This window comes from Zophobas morio, unplaced genomic scaffold (assembly GCF_036711695.1).
Source record: "Zophobas morio isolate AGI-343-1 ecotype UQ-CSIRO unplaced genomic scaffold, CSIRO_AGI_Zmor_V1 ptg000416l, whole genome shotgun sequence".
Lineage (NCBI taxonomy): Eukaryota > Metazoa > Arthropoda > Insecta > Coleoptera > Tenebrionidae > Zophobas > Zophobas morio.
This window is the reverse complement of record NW_026972520.1, coordinates 100,749-118,244: the sequence shown is the minus strand read 5'-3', so window position 1 is coordinate 118,244 and position 17,496 is coordinate 100,749. Positions and strand designations below refer to the sequence as shown.

Sequence of the window (17,496 nt, the reverse complement as noted above, 5' to 3'; positions counted from 1 at the left end):
CAATAAAAATCGACAAAAATACAGTTTCTAGCTAAAATTTGATGGTTTCGTTGCACTTTCCGTGCCCGTCGGGTATCTGAGTGGCTTAAAATTAAAAGAAAACACTTCAAAAGTGACTTTTCTGAAGAATTTTAACAGTTTTCTTGTATCTACGAACGCCAGAATGCATAAAATTGACCTAAACGTCTCCTTTTCCTATTCTGAGTCGATTCTGCATGCTTTAAGTGTGTTTGGTGGCTCAGAACCATAAAAAAACTTTGAAATATAGTTCAAATTCAATAAAAATCGACAAAAATACAGTTTCTAGCTAAAATTTGATGGTTTCGTTGCACTTTCCGAGCCCGTAGGTTATCTGAGTGGCCTAAAAGTAAAAGAAAACACTTCAAAAGTGACGTTTCTGTAGAATTTTAACAGTTTTCTTGTATCTACGAACGCCAGAATGCATAAAATTGACCTAAACGTCTCCTTTTCCTATTCTGAGTCGATTCTGCATGCTTTAAGTGTGTTTGGTGGCTCAGAACCATCAAAAAACGTTGAAATATAGTTCAAATTCAATAAAAATCGACAAAAATACAGTTTCTAGCTAAAATTTGATGGTTTCGTTGCACTTTCCTTGCCCGTAGGGTATCTGAGTGGCTCAAAAGTACAAGAAAACACTTCAAAAGTGACATTTGTGAAGAATTTTAACAGTTTTCTTGTATCTACGAACGCCAGAATGCATAAAATTGACCTAAACGTCTCCTTTTCCTATTCTGAGTCGATTCTGCATGCTTTAAGTGTGTTTGGTGGCTCAGAACCATCAAAAAACGTTGAAATATAGTTCAAATTCAATAAAAATCGACAAAAATACAGTTTCTAGCTAAAATTTGATGGTTTCGTTGCACTTTCCGAGCCCGTTGGGTATCTGAGTGGCTTAAAAGTACAAGAAAACACTTCAAAAGTGACGTTTCTGAAGAATTTTAACAGTTTTCTTGTATCTACGAACGCCAGAATGCATAAAATTGACCTAAACGTCTCCTTTTCCTATTCTGAGTCGATTCTGCATGCTTTAAGTGTGTTTGGTGGCTCAGAACCATCAAAAAACGTAGTGGCTTAAAAGTACAAGAAAACACTTCAAAAGTGACGTTTCTGAAGAATTTTAACAGTTTTCTTGTATCTACGAACGCCAGAATGCATAAATTTGACCTAAACGTCTCCTTTTCCTATTCTGAGTCGATTCTGCATGCTTTAAGTGTGTTTGGTGGCTCAGAACCATCAAAAAACGTTGAAATATAGTTCAAATTCAATAAAAATCGACAAAAATACAGTTTCTAGCTAATTTTTGATGGTTTCGTTGCACTTTCCGAGCCCGTAGGGTATCTGAGTGGCTTAAAAGTACAAGAAAACACTTCAAAAGTGACGTTTCTGAAGAATTTTAACAGTTTTCTTGTATCTACGAACGCCAGAATGCATAAAATTGACCTAAACGTCTCCGTTTCCTATTCTGAGTCGATTCTGCATGCTTTAAGTGTGTTTGGTTGCTCAGAACCATCAAAAAACGTTGAAATATAGTTCAAATTCAATAAAAATCGACAAAAATACAGTTTCTAGCTAAAATTTGATGGTTTCGTTGCACTTTCCGAGCCCGTAGGGTATCTGAGTGGCTTAAAAGTACAAGAAAACACTTCAAAAGTGACGTTTCTGAAGAATTTTAACAGTTTTCTTGTATCTACGAACGCCAGAATGCATAAAATTGACCTAAACGTCTCCTTTTCCTATTCTGAGTCGATTCTGCATGCTTTAAGTGTGTTTGGTGGCTCAGAACCATCAAATACGTTGAAATATAGTTCAAATTCAATAAAAATCGACAAAAATACAGTTTCTAGCTAAAATTTGATGGTTTCGTTGCACTTTCCGAGCCCGTAGGGTATCTGAGTGGCTTAAAAGTACAAGAAAACACTTCAAAAGTGACATTTGTGAAGAATTTTAACAGTTTTCTTGTATCTACGAACGCCAGAATGCATAAAATTGACCTAAACGTCTCCTTTTCCTATTCTGAGTCGATTCTGCATGCTTTAAGTGTGTTTGGTGGCTCAGAACCATCAAAAAACGTTGAAATATAGTTCAAATTCAATAAAAATCGACAAAAATACAGTTTCTAGCTAAAATTTGATGGTTTCGTTGCACTTTCCGAGCCCGTTGGGTATCTGAGTGGCTTAAAAGTACAAGAAAACACTTCAAAAGTGACGTTTCTGAAGAATTTTAACAGTTTTCTTGTATCTACGAACGCCAGAATGCATAAAATTGACCTAAACGTCTCCTTTTCCTATTCTGAGTCGATTCTGCATGCTTTAAGTGTGTTTGGTGGCTCAGAACCATCAAAAAACGTTGAAATATAGTTCAAATTCAATAAAAATCGACAAAAATACAGTTTCTAGCTAAAATTTGATGGTTTCGTTGCACTTTCCGAGCCCGTAGGGTATCTGAGTGGCTTAAAAGTAAAAGAAAACACTTCAAAAGTGACGTTTCTGAAGAATTTTAACAGTTTTCTTGTATCTACGAACGCCAGAATGCATAAAATTGACCTAAACGTCTCCTTTTCCTATTCTGAGTCGATTCTGCATTCTTTAAGTGTGTTTGGTGGCTCAGAACCATCAAAAAACGTTGAAATATAGTTCAAATTCAATAAAAATCGACAAAAATACAGTTTCTAGCTAAAATTTGATGGTTTCGTTGCACTTTCCGAGCCCGTAGGGTATCTGCGTGGCTTAAAAGTACAAGAAAACACTTCAAAAGTGACGTTTCTGAAGAATTTTAACAGTTTTCTTGTATCTACGAACGCCAGAATGCATAAAATTGACCTAAACGTCTCCTTTTCCTATTCTGAGTCGATTCTGCATGCTTTAAGTGTGTTTGGTGGCTCAGAACCATAAAAAAACGTTGAAATATAGTTCAAATTCAATAAAAATCGACAAAAATACAGTTTCTAGCTAAAATTTGATGGTTTCATTGCACTTTCCGAGCCCGTTGGGTATCTGAGTGGCTTAAAAGTACAAGAAAACACTTCAAAAGTGACGTTTCTGAAGAATTTTAACAGTTTTCTTGTATCTACGAAAGCCAGAATGCATAAAATTGAGCTAAACGTCTCCTTTTCCTATTCTGAGTCGATTCTGCATGCTTTAAGTGTGTTTGGTGGCTCAGAACCATCAAAAAACGTTGAAATATAGTTCAAATTCAATAAAAATCGACAAAAATACAGTTTCTAGCTAAAATTTGATGGTTTCGTTGCACTTTCCGAGCCCGTCGGGTATCTGAGTGGCTTAAAAGTACAAGAAAACACTTCAAAAGTGACGTTTTTGAAGAATTTTAACAGTTTTCTTGTATCTACGAACGCCAGAATGCATAAAATTGACCTAAACGTCTCCTTTTCCTATTCTGATTCGATTCTGCATGCTTTAAGTGTGTTTGGTGGCTCAGAACCATCAAAAAACGTTGAAATATAGTTCAAATTCAATAAAAATCGACAAAAATACAGTTTCTAGCTAAAATTTGATGGTTTCGTTGCACTTTCCGAGCCCGTAGGGTATCTGAGTGGCTTAAAAGTACAAGAAAACACTTCAAAAGTGACGTTTCTGAAGAATTTTAACAGTTTTCTTGTATCTACGAACGCCAGAATGCATAAAATTGACCTAAACGTCTCCTTTTCCTATTCTGAGTCGATTCTGCATGCTTTAAGTGTCTTTGGTGGCTCAGAACCATCAAAAACGTTGAAATATATTTCAAATTCAATAAAAATCGACAAAAATACAGTTTCTAGCTAAAATTTGATGGTTTCGTTGCACTTTCCGAGCCCGTAGGGTATCTGAGTGGCTTAATCTGAGTGGCTTAAAAGTACAAGAAAACACTTCAAAAGTGACGTTTCTGAAGAATTTTAACAGTTTTCTTGTATCTACGAACGCCAGAATGCATAAAATTGACCTAGACGTCTCCTTTTCCTATTCTGAGTCGATTCTGCATGCTTTAAGTGTGTTTCTGTGGCTCAGAACCATCAAAAAACGTTGAAATATAGTTCAAATTCAATAAAAATCGACAAAAATACAGTTTCTAGCTAATATTTGATGGTTTCGTTGCACTTTCCGAGCCCGTAGGTTATCTGAGTGGCTTAAAAGTACAAGAAAACACTTCAAAAGTGACGTTTCTGAAGAATTTTAACAGTTTTCTTGTATCTACGAACGCCAGAATGCATAAAATTGACCTAAACGTCTCCTTTTCCTATTCTGAGTCGATTCTGCATGCTTTAAGTGTGTTTGGTGGCTCAGAACCATCAAAAAACGTTGAAATATAGTTCAAATTCAATAAAGATCGACAAAAATACAGTTTCTAGCTAAAATTTGATGGTTTCGTTGCACTTTCCGAGCCCGTTGGGTATCTGAGTGGCTTAAAAATACAAGAAAACACTTCAAAAGTGACGTTTCTGAAGAATTTTAACAGTTTTCTTGTATCTACGAACGCCAGAATGCATAAAATTGACCTAAACGTCTCCTTTTCCTATTCTGAGTCGATTCTGCATGCTTTAAGTGTGTTTGGTGGCTCAGAACCATCAAAAAACGTTGAAATATAGTTCAAATTCAATAAAAATCGACAAAAATACAGTTTCTAGCTAAAATTTCATGGTTTCGTTGCACTTTCCGAGCCCGTAGGGTATCTGAGTGGCTTAAAAGTACAAGAAAACACTTCAAAAGTGACGTTTCTGAAGAATTTTAACAGTTTTCTTGTATCTACGAACGCCAGAATGCATAAAATTGACCTAAACGTCTCCTTTTCCTATTCTGAGTCGATTCTGCATGCTTTAAGTGTGTTTGGTGGCTCAGAACCATCAAAAAACGTTGAAATATAGTTCAAATTCAATAAAAATCGACAAAAATACAGTTTCTAGCTAAAATTTGATGGTTTCGTTGCACTTTCCGAGCCCGTAGGGTATCTGAGTGGCTTAAAAGTACAAGAAAACACTTCAAAAGTGACGTTTCTGAAGAATTTTAACAGTTTTCTTGTATCTACGAACGCCAGAATGCATAAAATTGACCTAAACGTCTCCTTTTCCTATTCTGAGTCGATTCTGCATGCTTTAAGTGTGTTTGGTGGCTCAGAACCATCAAAAAACGTTGAAATATAGTTCAAATTCAATAAAAATCGACAAAAATACAGTTTCTAGCTAAAATTTGATGGTTTCGTTGCACTTTCCGAGCCCGTAGGGTATCTGAGTGGCTTAAAAGTACAAGAAAACACTACAAAAGTGACGTTTCTGAAGAATTTTAACAGTTTTCTTGTATCTACGAACGCCAGAATGCATAAAATTGACCTAAACGTCTCCTTTTCCTATTCTGAGTCGATTCTGCATGCTTTAAGTGTGTTTGGTGGCTCAGAACCATCAAAAAACGTTGAAATATAGTACAAATTCAATAAAAATCGACAAAAAGACAGTTTCTAGCTAAAATTTGATGGTTTCGTTGCACTTTCCGAGCCCGTAGGGTATCTGAGTGGCTTAAAAGTACAAGAAAACACTTCAAAAGTGACGTTTCTGAAGAATTTTAACAGTTTTCTTGTATCTACGAACGCCAGAATGCATAAAATTGACCTAAACGTCTCCTTTTCCTATTCTGAGTCGATTCTGCATGCTTTAAGTGTGTTTGGTGGCTCAGAACCATCAAAAAACTTTGAAATATAGTTCAAATTCAATAAAAATCGACAAAAATACAGTTTCTAGCTAAAATTTGATGGTTTCTGTGCGGCCGTGCCTGAGAGCCCCAAGAACCCGGAATAATAACACTTAGGGGTAGCTGCTTTTTATTCTCACTCTTAACTGTCTAACCTCTCTTCTCAGAATTCCCAGCGCGCACTCGCTTAGTGCCCGCGCTGCCAACTTAACATATCAAGCATCCCTACATCCCCCATCTTTTGTATTATTCTTTACTTTAAACTAGATTTACAAAACTAAGATATAACTATTAAAATAACAACGTATCTAAATAATATAATACTAGAAAGTGGTTTAATTTATCACAAAATCTTTAAATCTGCCTGGTGGTTTTTTCGTGCGGTTTGGTCTCGCAGAGACGGGAGGTGTTGGCGTTTTTGGTTGTTTGTTGGTTGGTGAAGACATGATCTCTGGCTCAGAATTTCTTGGGGGATTTTCACCCAGCTCTGGTAGTTTTTGCAAATGTTGTCGGTTTCTTCTGACCTGGCCATGAGGAGTCTTTACCCAGTATGATCTTGGTGTTTCATCTGGCGTCTGCACCATTCCCTCTTCTTTTCGATGAATAAGCCACACTCGATCACCAGCCTTCAGCTCCGCATTATCTTTCGTGCGATGCCGTCTATCGTAGTGATGTTTTTGTCGTTGTTTTTCTGCCTCCATTTCTCTCCTAATTGCTTGATGGTTTGGCAGCTTTGGTACCAATCTTCTGCTTATTGCTGGCACCCTGTCCCGTAACTGCCTGCCAAACAACAGCTGGGCTGGGGAGGCTCCGCAGGATAAGGGAGTATTTCTGTAGGCCAGCATGCCCAGAAATGGATCCTCGTTCTTCTTCAAGATGGTTTTCAATAGTTTGACTGCACTTTCTGCTTGTCCATTACTCTGCTGGAATTCCGGGCTGCTGCTCACCCATCGAAATCCGTAGTCCTTGGCAAAAGTTCTGAACTCGAGGCTGTCGAACTGTTTACCATTATCGCTTCTTAATTCTTCCGGAATTCCATGGTGCGAGAATATGTCCTTGAGATATTCTATTGTTTCTAAGCTAGTCAGTTTTTTCAGCTTGCGAATTTCAGGGTATTTCGAGTAATAGTCCTGCACCACTAGGTAATTCTTTCCATTGTAGTAGGCGAGGTCCGCACCTAGGACTTTCCACGGACGGGATGGTACTGTGGAAGGGATCATTGGCTCGACTACAGGCTGGCGGTGCTTGATACAAGTCTCGCAGTTTTCAACCATATCCTTCAGATGTCGGCGTAATTCAGGCCACCAAACTGTTGTCTTCGCTTTTTCCAGACATTTGGGCGTGCCCAGGTGTCCATCGTGTAGTACTCGCAAACATTGCTTGCGGAGGGCCCTGGGAATTACTAAGCGATCTCTATAACAGATTAGGTTATTGTGGATTTTTAATTCGTTACGAAATTTAAAGTATGGTGTCACGGCAGTAGGTGGTTTTCCTGGCCATGTTTCTACTACAAATTTCTTCAATAGTTGCATTTCTTGATCTTCCTCCTGATGTTTCCGTACCACCTCTTCTGAGCAGGAACTCGATGATAGTTCTGTCAACACTGCGTTGATATATATTTCCTGGTCCTAAGCGCTGAATCGCCGTCGCGGACGCCTTCGTGTAGAGGTGCGCGAGATAACGCGTCGGGTACATGGAATGTTTTTCCCGGGACGTATTGCACATCATAATTAAACTTTAACAACCGCATTCTTAGTCTTTGTAATCGGTTGGAGAGTTTATTAATTTCTTTCGTCGTTAATATCACTAACAGCGGTTTGTGGTCCGTTAGCACTAAAAAACGCGATCCTATGAGAAATTGCTCTAACCGTTCGCATGCCCACGTGGCTGCGAGTGCTTCTTTTTCGATCTGAGCATACCGTTGCTCCGCGTCACTTAAGGTTTTGGAACAAAAGTACACTGGTTTCCAGTTGTCGTCATTTTGCTGTTGTTCCAACACAGCTCCAATTCCAAATGCTGAGGCGTCGGCTGCGACTCGTGTTGGTTTGTCGACGTCATATTTTGCTTATACGGGAGCTGATGCTATAGTTTCCTTTAAATTCTGGAATTCTTCCTCGTGTTTTTCTGTCCATACAAATGACGTGCTGTTTTTTATCGTCTCTCGTAGATACTTGGTTTTCTCGGCAACATTGCTAATAAATTTCGCGACATAATTTACCATACCAAGAAATCGTTTGACTTCTGTTGGGTTGTTGGGTGCTGGATAGTCACGAATAGCTGCTATGCTTTTTGGGTCAATTTTGATACCTTCCGCTCCAACAACATATCCCAAGTAAGAGGTTTCTGATTTGTTGAATTCACATTTGTCTTTGTTGAGCGTTAAACCGTGTTTCTTCACTACTGTTAGCACTTTGTCCAAATTTTCATTGTGTTCTTGACTGTTTCTGCCCGTGACTAGAATATCGTCAGCATGCACGTGTATCCAGTCAGACTGAAGTTCTTGTATTATTCCATACAGTGTTTTTTGAAATATTTCTGGAGCCGATGTTATACCGAAAGGTATTCTTCGATACATGTATCTTCCGAAAGGTGTTATGAACGCGGTGTATTTTCGTGATTCCGGTGTAATTTCCAGTTGCCAAAACCCGGAAGAGAAATCTAATTTCGAAAATAACTTGGCTTCCCTCAATTTGGCAAGCGTTTCGTCCACTGATGGGAGCTGATACCGTTCGCGTCTCACGAACTGATTTAATTGCGTAAAGTCTGCACACACACGTACTTTACCGTTTTTCTTTTGTGCTACCACCATAGGTGCACACCACTCTGTTGGACTGTCCACACGTTCGATCACTTTTTGTGTCACCATTTTGTTTATTTCTTTTTCCACTTGCTTCATTAACGGAAGGGGTATTCTCCTGGGTGTCGCAATGGAGAATGAAACTGCGCCCTCCTCAACACAGATCTTATGCTGAAAGTTGTGTAACTTCCCCAAACCTTTCAATACTTCAGGCCATTTTGCGAGAATTTCTTCTTTGGTTGATCGCTTATTTTCTAGCCTCACTTGATCGATCATTTTTATCTCGTTTCCCAACCGCTGTACGATCTGTAGTTTCAGCAAAGCTGGTTCTCCCAGAAGGTTTTCGTTCGTGCCAGCGACGTAGGCTTTAATGACTTCTTGTCTCCCACCTATTTCTAAGGGAATTTTTATTTTGCCCAGCACGGGACATCTGTTTTGGCCCAAACCTGCTAATACTGTTCGAGTAGGTTTCAATCTGTAATAATTTTTTAATTTCTCTTCATAGTCTTTTGAGGTTATGACCGATTCCTCAGCCCCTGTGTCAAGTTTAAAGACTAATTTTATTTCACCACAGTTGAGAGTCATGCGAAACCGGCTGGATCGCTGCACTCTGTTCACCTTAATAACTCGATAAAGCTCGTAGTCACTGTTGTCAGTGCTACTTTGATCTGCTTGTACATTTTCATTAATTCGTTTCGTTCGGCACTCAGACCCATAGTGACCAATCAGTCGACATTTTCTGCATTTTTGGTTGTTGGCTGGACATTCTGTTCTGGGATGGCTTGGTTCTTTACCACAGCGCATACATTTGTTTCTGTTTTTCTTTTTTTCTGGTCGATTCCTTTGTTCTCGACTACTTTTCTGCTTTTGTGGCTTTTTGTTCTTGACAGCGCCTATATGCACCCCCTCTCTGAGCTCTTGGTTTTCTGTTTTGATCGTCTCAGCTTGCATAATTTTATTTACCGTCATTTCTAGGGTTAATTTTTCAGTCAATTGTAGTGACTCGGATAATTTTTGATCCCGTATGCCCACTACAAGTCGGTCACGAACCAATTCGTCCTCTAACTGTCCGTATTTACAGTCTTTACCTAGAGCAACAATGGCAGTAATATATTCTTGTGCGGACTCACCTTCTTTTTGGTTTCTCCGATTGAACTTGGCTCTTGCATAAATTATATTTGTAGTTCCAACAAAGTAGCCAGTAAAAAATTGTTTCGCCTCTGCGTACGTGTCGAATGAATACTCGTCTTTCTTTTTCGTTTCGAGAATCTTCGTGACTTTCTGGCCCATGTGGAGCAAAAGACTATTTATTTGTACTTTCTCGTCTGCTGTGTCCAACTTTGTCGTTATTCTGTAGCGTTCATAATGCGTTAGCCATGCCGTCCATTCGTTTTTGTCGAAACTAAATGCTTCGGGAGCCGGCACTGAATTAATTACGCTTGGTTTTGCAGTTGAGTGCAGATTCTGGAGCATTTGTTGTAGGACGTTCAGTTGTTGGCGTAGGTCAGCGATTTCCTGCTTATCGTCGCCGTTGTCCGTCATTTTGTGGATTTTCTTGTTTGTTTCTTTTTCGAACTTATCCGTTGGTTGTTTTCACACCTGACACCATGTGCGGCCGTGCCTGAGAGCCCCAAGAACCCGGAATAATAACACTTAGGGGTAGCTGCTTTTTATTCTCACTCTTAACTGTCTAACCTCTCTTCTCACAATTCCCAGCGCGCACTCGCTTAGTGCCCGCGCTGCCAACTTAACATATCAAGCATCCCTACAGTTTCGTTGCACTTTCCGAGCCCGTAGGGTATCTGAGTGGCTTAAAAGTACAAGAAAACACTTCAAAAGTGACGTTTCTGAAGAATTTTAACAGTTTTCTTGTATCTACGAACGCCAGAATGCATAAAATTGACCTAAACGTCTCCTTTTCCTATTCTGAGTCGATTCTGCATGCTTTAAGTGTGTTTGGTGGCTCAGAACCATCAAAAAACGTTGAAATATAGTTCAAATTCAATAAAAATCGACAAAAATACAGTTTCTAGCTAAAATTTGATGGTTTCGTTGCACTTTCCGAGCCCGTAGGGTATCTGAGTGGCTTAAGAGTACAAGAAAACACTTCAAAAGTGACGTTTCTGAAGAATTTTAACAGTTTTCTTGTATCTACGAACGCCAGAATGCATAAAATTGACCTAAACGTCTCCTTTTCCTATTCTGAGTGGATTCTGCATGCTTTAAGTGTGTTTGGTGGCTCAGAACCATCAAAAAACGTTGAAATATAGTTCAAATTCAATAAAAATCGACAAAAATACAGTTTCTAGCTAAAATTTGATGGTTTCGTTGCACTTTCCGAGCCAGTAGGGTATCTGAGTGGCTTAAAAGTACAAGAAAACACTTCAAAAGTGACGTTTCTGAAGAATTTTAACAGTTTTCTTGTATCTACGAACGCCAGAATGCATACAATTGACCTAAACGTCTCCTTTTCCTGTTCTGAGTCGATTCTGCATGCTTTAAGTGTGTTTGATGGCTCAGAACCATCAAAAAACGTTGAAATATAGTTCAAATTCAATAAAAATCGACAAAAATAGAGTTTCTAGCTAAAATTTGATGGTTTCTTTGCGCTTTCCGAGCCCGTAGGGTATCTGAGTGGCTTAAAAGTACAAGAAAACACTTCAAAAGTGACGTTTCTGAAGAATTTTAACAGTTTTCTTGTATCTACGAACGCCAGAATGCATAAAATTGACCCAAACGTCTCCTTTTCCTATTCTGAGTCGATTCTGCATGCTTTAAGTGTGTTTGGTGGCTCAGAACCATCAAAAAACGTTGAAATATAGTTCAAATTCAATAAAAATCGACAAAAATACAGTTTCTAGCTAAAATTTGATGGTTTCGTTGCACTTTCCGAGCCCGTAGGGTATCTGAGTGGCTTAAAAGTACAAGAAAACATTTCAAAAGTGACGTTTCTGAAGAATTTTAACAGTTTTCTTGTATCTACGAACGCCAGAATGCATAAAATTGACCTAAACGTCTCCTTTTCCTATTCTGAGTCGATTCTGCATGCTTTAAGTGTGTTTGGTGGCTCAGAACCATCAAAAAACGTTGAAATATAGTTCAAATTCAATAAAAATCGACAAAAATACAGTTTCTAGCTTAAATTTGATGGTTTCGTTGCACTTTCCGAGCCCGTAGGGTATCTGAGTGGCTTAAAAGTACAAGAAAACACTTCAAAAGTGACGTTTCTGAAGAATTTTAACAGTTTTCTTGTATCTACGAACGCCAGAATGCATAAAATTGACCTAAACGTCTCCTTTTCCTATTCTGAGTCGATTCTGCATGATTTAAGTGTGTTTGGTGGCTCAGAACCATCAAAAAACGTTGAAATATAGTTCAAATTCAATAAAAATCGTCAAAAATACAGTTTCTAGCTAAAATTTGATGGTTTCGTTGCACTTTCCGAGCCCGTAGGGTATCTGAGTGGCTTAAAAGTACAAGAAAACATTTCAAAAGTGACGTTTCTGAAGAATTTTAACAGTTTTCTTGTATCTACGAACGCCAGAATGCATAAAATTAACCTAAACGTCTCCTTTTCCTATTCTGAGTCGATTCTGCATGCTTTAAGTGTGTTTGGTGGCTCAGAACCATCAAAAAACGTTGAAATATAGTTCAAATTCAATAAAAATCGACAAAAATACAGTTTCTAGCTAAAATTTGATGGTTTCGTTGCACTTTCCGAGCCCGTAGGGTATCTGAGTGGCTTAAAAGTACAAGAAAACACTTCAAAAGTGACGTTTCTGAAGAATTTTAACAGTTTTCTTGTATCTACGAACGCCAGAATGCATAAAATTGACCTAAACGTCTCCTTTTCCTATTCTGAGTCGATTCTGCATGCTTTAAGTGTGTTTGGTGGCTCAGAACCATCAAAAAACGTTGAAATATAGTTCAAATTCAATAAAAATCGACACAAATATGGTTTCTAGCTAAAATTTGATGGTTTCGTTGCACTTTCCGAGCCCGTAGGGTATCTGAGTGGCTTAAAAGTACAAGAAAACACTTCAAAAGTGAAGTTTCTGAAGAATTTTAACAGTTTTCTTGTATCTACGAACGCCAGAATGCATAAAATTGACCTAAACGTCTCCTTTTCCTATTCTGAGTCGATTCTGCATGCTTTAAGTGTGTTTGGTGGCTCAGAACCATCAAAAAACGTTGAAATATAGTTCAAATTCAATAAAAATCGACAAAAATACAGTTTCTAGCTAAAATTTGATGGTTTCGTTGCACTTTCCGAGCCCGTAGGGTATCTGAGTGGCTTAAAAGTACAAGAACACACTTCAAAAGTGACGTTTCTGAAGAATTTTAACAGTTTTCTTGTATCTACGAACGCCAGAATGCATAAAATTGACCTAAACGTCTCCTTTTCCTATTCTGAGTCGATTCTGCATGCTTTAAGTGTGTTTGGTGGCTCAGAACCATCAAAAAACGTTGAAATATAGTTCAAATTCAATAAAAATCGTCAAAAATACAGTTTCTAGCTAAAATTTGATGGTTTCGTTGCACTTTCCGAGCCCGTAGGGTATCTGAGTGGCTTAAAAGTACAAGAAAACACTTCAAAAGTGACGTTTCTGAAGAATTTTAACAGTTTTCTTGTATCTACGAACGCCAGAATGCATAAAATTGACCTAAACGTCTCCTTTTCCTATTCTGAGTCGATTCTGCATGCTTTAAGTGTGTTTGGTGGCTCAGAACCATCAAAAAACGTTGAAATATAGTTCAAATTCAATAAAAATCGACAAAAATACAGTTTCTAGCTAAAATTTGATGGTTTCGTTGCACTTTCCGAGCCCGTTGGGTATCTGAGTGGCTTAAAAGTACAAGAAAACACTTCAAAAGTGACGTTTCTGAAGAATTTTAACAGTTTTCTTGTATCTACGAACGCCAGAATGCATAAAATTGACCTAAACGTCTCATTTTCCTATTCTGAGTCGATTCTGCATGCTTTAAGTGTGTTTGGTGGCTCAGAACCATCAAAAAACGTTGAAATATAGTTCAAATTTAATAAAAATCGACAAAAATACAGTTTCTAGCTAAAATTTGATGATTTCGTTGCACTTTCCGAGCCCGTAGGGTATCTGAGTGGCTTAAAAGTACAAGAAAACACTTCAAAAGTGACGTTTCTGAAGAATTTTAACAGTTTTCTTGTATCTACGAACGTCAGAATGCATAAAATTGACCTAAACGTCTCCTTTTCCTATTCTGAGTCGATTCTGCATGCTTTAAGTGTGTTTGGTGGCTCAGAACCATCAAAAAACGTTGAAATATAGTTCAAATTCAATAAAAATCGACAAAAATACAGTTTCTAGCTAAAATTTGATGGTTTCGTTGCACTTTCCGAGCCCGTAGGGTACCTGAGTGGCTTAAAAGTACAAGAAAACACTTCAAAAGTGACGTTTCTGAAGAATTTTAACAGTTTTCTTGTATCTACGAACGCCAGAATGCATAAAATTGACCTAAACGTCTCCTTTTCCTATTCTGAGTTGATTCTGCATGCTTTAGGTGTGTTTGGTTCCTCAGAACCATCAAAAAACGTTGAAACATAGTTCAAATTCAATAAAAATCGACAAAAATACAGTTTCTAGCTAAAATTTGATGGTTTCGTTGCACTTTCCGAGCCCGTAGGGTATCTGAGTGGCTTAAAAGTACAAGAAAACACTTCAAAAGTGACGTTTCTGAAGAATTTTAACAGTTTTCTTGTATCTACGAACGCCAGAATGCATAAAATTGACCTAAACGTCTCATTTTCCTATTCTGAGTCGATTCTGCATGCTTTAAGTGTGTTTGGTGGCTCAGAACCATCAAAAAACGTTGAAATATAGTTCAAATTTAATAAAAATCGACAAAAATACAGTTTCTAGCTAAAATTTGATGATTTCGTTGCACTTTCCGAGCCCGTGGGGTATCTGAGTGGCTTAAAAGTACAAGAAAACACTTCAAAAGTGACGTTTCTGAAGAATTTTAACAGTTTTCTTGTATCTACGAACGTCAGAATGCATAAAATTGACCTAAACGTCTCCTTTTCCTATTCTGAGTCGATTCTGCATGCTTTAAGTGTGTTTGGTGGCTCAGAACCATCAAAAAACGTTGAAATATAGTTCAAATTCAATAAAAATCGACAAAAATACAGTTTCTAGCTAAAATTTGATGGTTTCGTTGCACTTTCCGAGCCCGTAGGGTACCTGAGTGGCTTAAAAGTACAAGAAAACACTTCAAAAGTGACGTTTCTGAAGAATTTTAACAGTTTTCTTGTATCTACGAACGCCAGAATGCATAAAATTGACCTAAACGTCTCCTTTTCCTATTCTGAGTTGATTCTGCATGCTTTAGGTGTGTTTGGTTCCTCAGAACCATCAAAAAACGTTGAAATATAGTTCAAATTCAATAAAAATCGACAAAAATACAGTTTCTAGCTAAAATTTGATGGTTTCGTTGCACTTTCCGAGCCCGTAGGGTATCTGAGTGGCTTAAAAGTACAAGAAAACACTTCAAAAGTGACGTTTCTGAAGAATTTTAACAGTTTTCTTGTATCTACGAACGCCAGAATGCATAAAATTGACCTAAACGTCTCCTTTTCCTATTCTGAGTCGATTCTGCATGCTTTAAGTGTGTTTGGTGGCTGAGAACCATGAAAAAACGTTGAAATATAGTTCAAATTCAATAGAAATCGACAAAAATACAGTTTCTAACTAAAATTTGATGGTTTCGTTGCACTTTCCGAGCCCGTAGGGTATCTGAGTGGCTTAAAAGTACAAGAAAACACTTCAAAAGTGACGTTTCTGAAGAATTTTAACAGTTTTCTTGTATCTACGAACGCCAGAATGCATAAAATTGACCTAAACGTCTCCTTTTCCTATTCTGAGTCGATTCTGCATGCTTTAAGTGTGTTTGGTGGCTCAGAACCATCAAAAAACGTTGAAATATAGTTCAAATTCAATAAAAATCGACAAAAATACAGTTTCTAGCTAAAATTTGATGGTTTCGTTGCACTTTCCGAGCCCGTAGGGTATCTGAGTGGCTTAAAAGTACAAGAAAACACTTCAAAAGTGACGTTTCTGAAGAATTTTAACAGTTTTCTTGTATCTACGAACGCCAGAATGCATAAAATTGACCTAAACGTCTCCTTTTCCTATTCTGAGTCGATTCTGCATGCTTTAAGTGTGTTTGGTGGCTCAGAACCATCAAAAAACGTTGAAATATAGTTCAAATTCAATAAAAATCGACAAAAATACAGTTTCTAGCTAAAATTTGATGGTTTCGTTGCACTTTCCGAGCCCGTAGGGTATCTGAGTGGCCTAAAAGTACAAGAAAACACTTCAAAAGTGACGTTTCTGAAGAATTTTAACAGTTTTCTTGTATCTACGAACGCCAGAATGCATAAAATTGACCTAAACGTCTCCTTTTCCTATTCTGAGTCGATTCTGCATGCTTTAAGTGTGTTTGGTGGCTCAGAACCATCAAAAAACGTTGAAATATAGTTCAAATTCAATAAAAATCGACAAAAATACAGTTTCTAGCTAAAATTTGATGGTTTCGTTGCACTTTCCGAGCCCGTAGGGTATCTGAGTGGCTTAAAAGTACAAGAACACACTTCAAAATTGACGTTTCTGAAGAATTTTAACAGTTTTCTTGTATCTACGAACGCCAGAATGCATAAAATTGACCTAAACGTCTCCTTTTCCTATTCTGAGTCGATTCTGCATGCTTTAAGTGTGTTTGGTGGCTCAGAACCATCAAAAAACGTTGAAATATAGTTCAAATTCAATAAAAATCGACAAAAATACAGTTTCTAGCTAAAATTTGACGGTTTCGTTGCACTTTCCGGGCCCGTAGGGTATCTGAGTGGCTTAAAAGTACAAGAAAACACTTCAAAAGTGACGTTTCTGAAGAATTTTAACAGTTTTCTTGTATCTACGAACGCCAGAATGCATAAAATTGACCTAAACGTCTCCTTTTCCTATTCTGAGTCGATTCTGCATGCTTTAAGTGTGTTTGGTGGCTCAGAACCATCAAAAAACGTTGAAATATAGTTCAAATTCAATAAAAATCGACAAAAATACAGTTTCTAGCTAAAATTTGATGGTTTCGTTGCATTTTCCGAGCCCGTAGGGTATCTGAGTGGCTTAAAAGTACAAGAAAACACTTCAAAAGTGACGTTTCTGAAGAATTTTAACAGTTTTCTTGTATCTACGAACGCCAGAATGCATAAAATTGACCTAAACGTCTCCTTTTCCTATTCTGAGTCGATTCTGCATGATTTAAGTGTGTTTGGTGGCTCAGAACCATCAAAAAACGTTGAAATATAGTTCAAATTCAATAAAAATCGTCAAAAATACAGTTTCTAGCTAAAATTTGATGGTTTCGTTGCACTTTCCGAGCCCGTAGGGTATCTGAGTGGCTTAAAAGTACAAGAAAACACTTCAAAAGTGACGTTTCTGAAGAATTTTAACAGTTTTCTTGTATCTACGAACGCCAGAATGCATTAAATTAACCTAAACGTCTCCTTTTCCTATTCTGAGTCGATTCTGCATGCTTTAAGTGTGTTTGGTGGCTCAGAACCATCAAAAAACGTTGAAATATAGTTCAAATTCAATAAAAATCGACAAAAATACAGTTTCTAGCTAAAATTTGATGGTTTCGTTGCACTTTCCGAGCCCATAGGGTATCTGAGTGGCTTAAAAGTACAAGAAAACACTTCAAAAGTGACGTTTCTGAAGAATTTTAACAGTTTTCTTGTATCTACGAACGCCAGAATGCATAAAATTGACCTAAACGTCTCCTTTTCCTATTCTGAGTCGATTCTGCATGCTTTAAGTGTGTTTGGTGGCTCAGAACCATCAAAAAACGTTGAAATATAGTTCAAATTCAATAAAAATCGACAAAAATATGGTTTCTAGCTAAAATTTGATGGTTTCGTTGCACTTTCCGAGCCCGTAGGGTATCTGAGTGGCTTAAAAGTACAAGAAAACA

General features: G+C 37.7%; 1 protein-coding gene across 1 annotated transcript; it reads right to left on the bottom strand.

Annotated features, from left to right (window-relative positions):
- Positions 1-6,028: 6,028 nt before the first annotated feature.
- Positions 6,029-7,751, bottom strand: LOC135120736 (uncharacterized protein K02A2.6-like). Its single transcript, XM_064045070.1, has 3 exons — positions 7,652-7,751; positions 7,338-7,526; positions 6,029-7,287 (listed from the first exon to the last, which is right to left on the bottom strand). The coding sequence occupies exons 1-3, from the start codon at positions 7,749-7,751 to the stop codon at positions 6,029-6,031; spliced, it is 1,548 nt and encodes a 515-aa protein (XP_063901140.1).
- Positions 7,752-17,496: the final 9,745 nt, after the last annotated feature.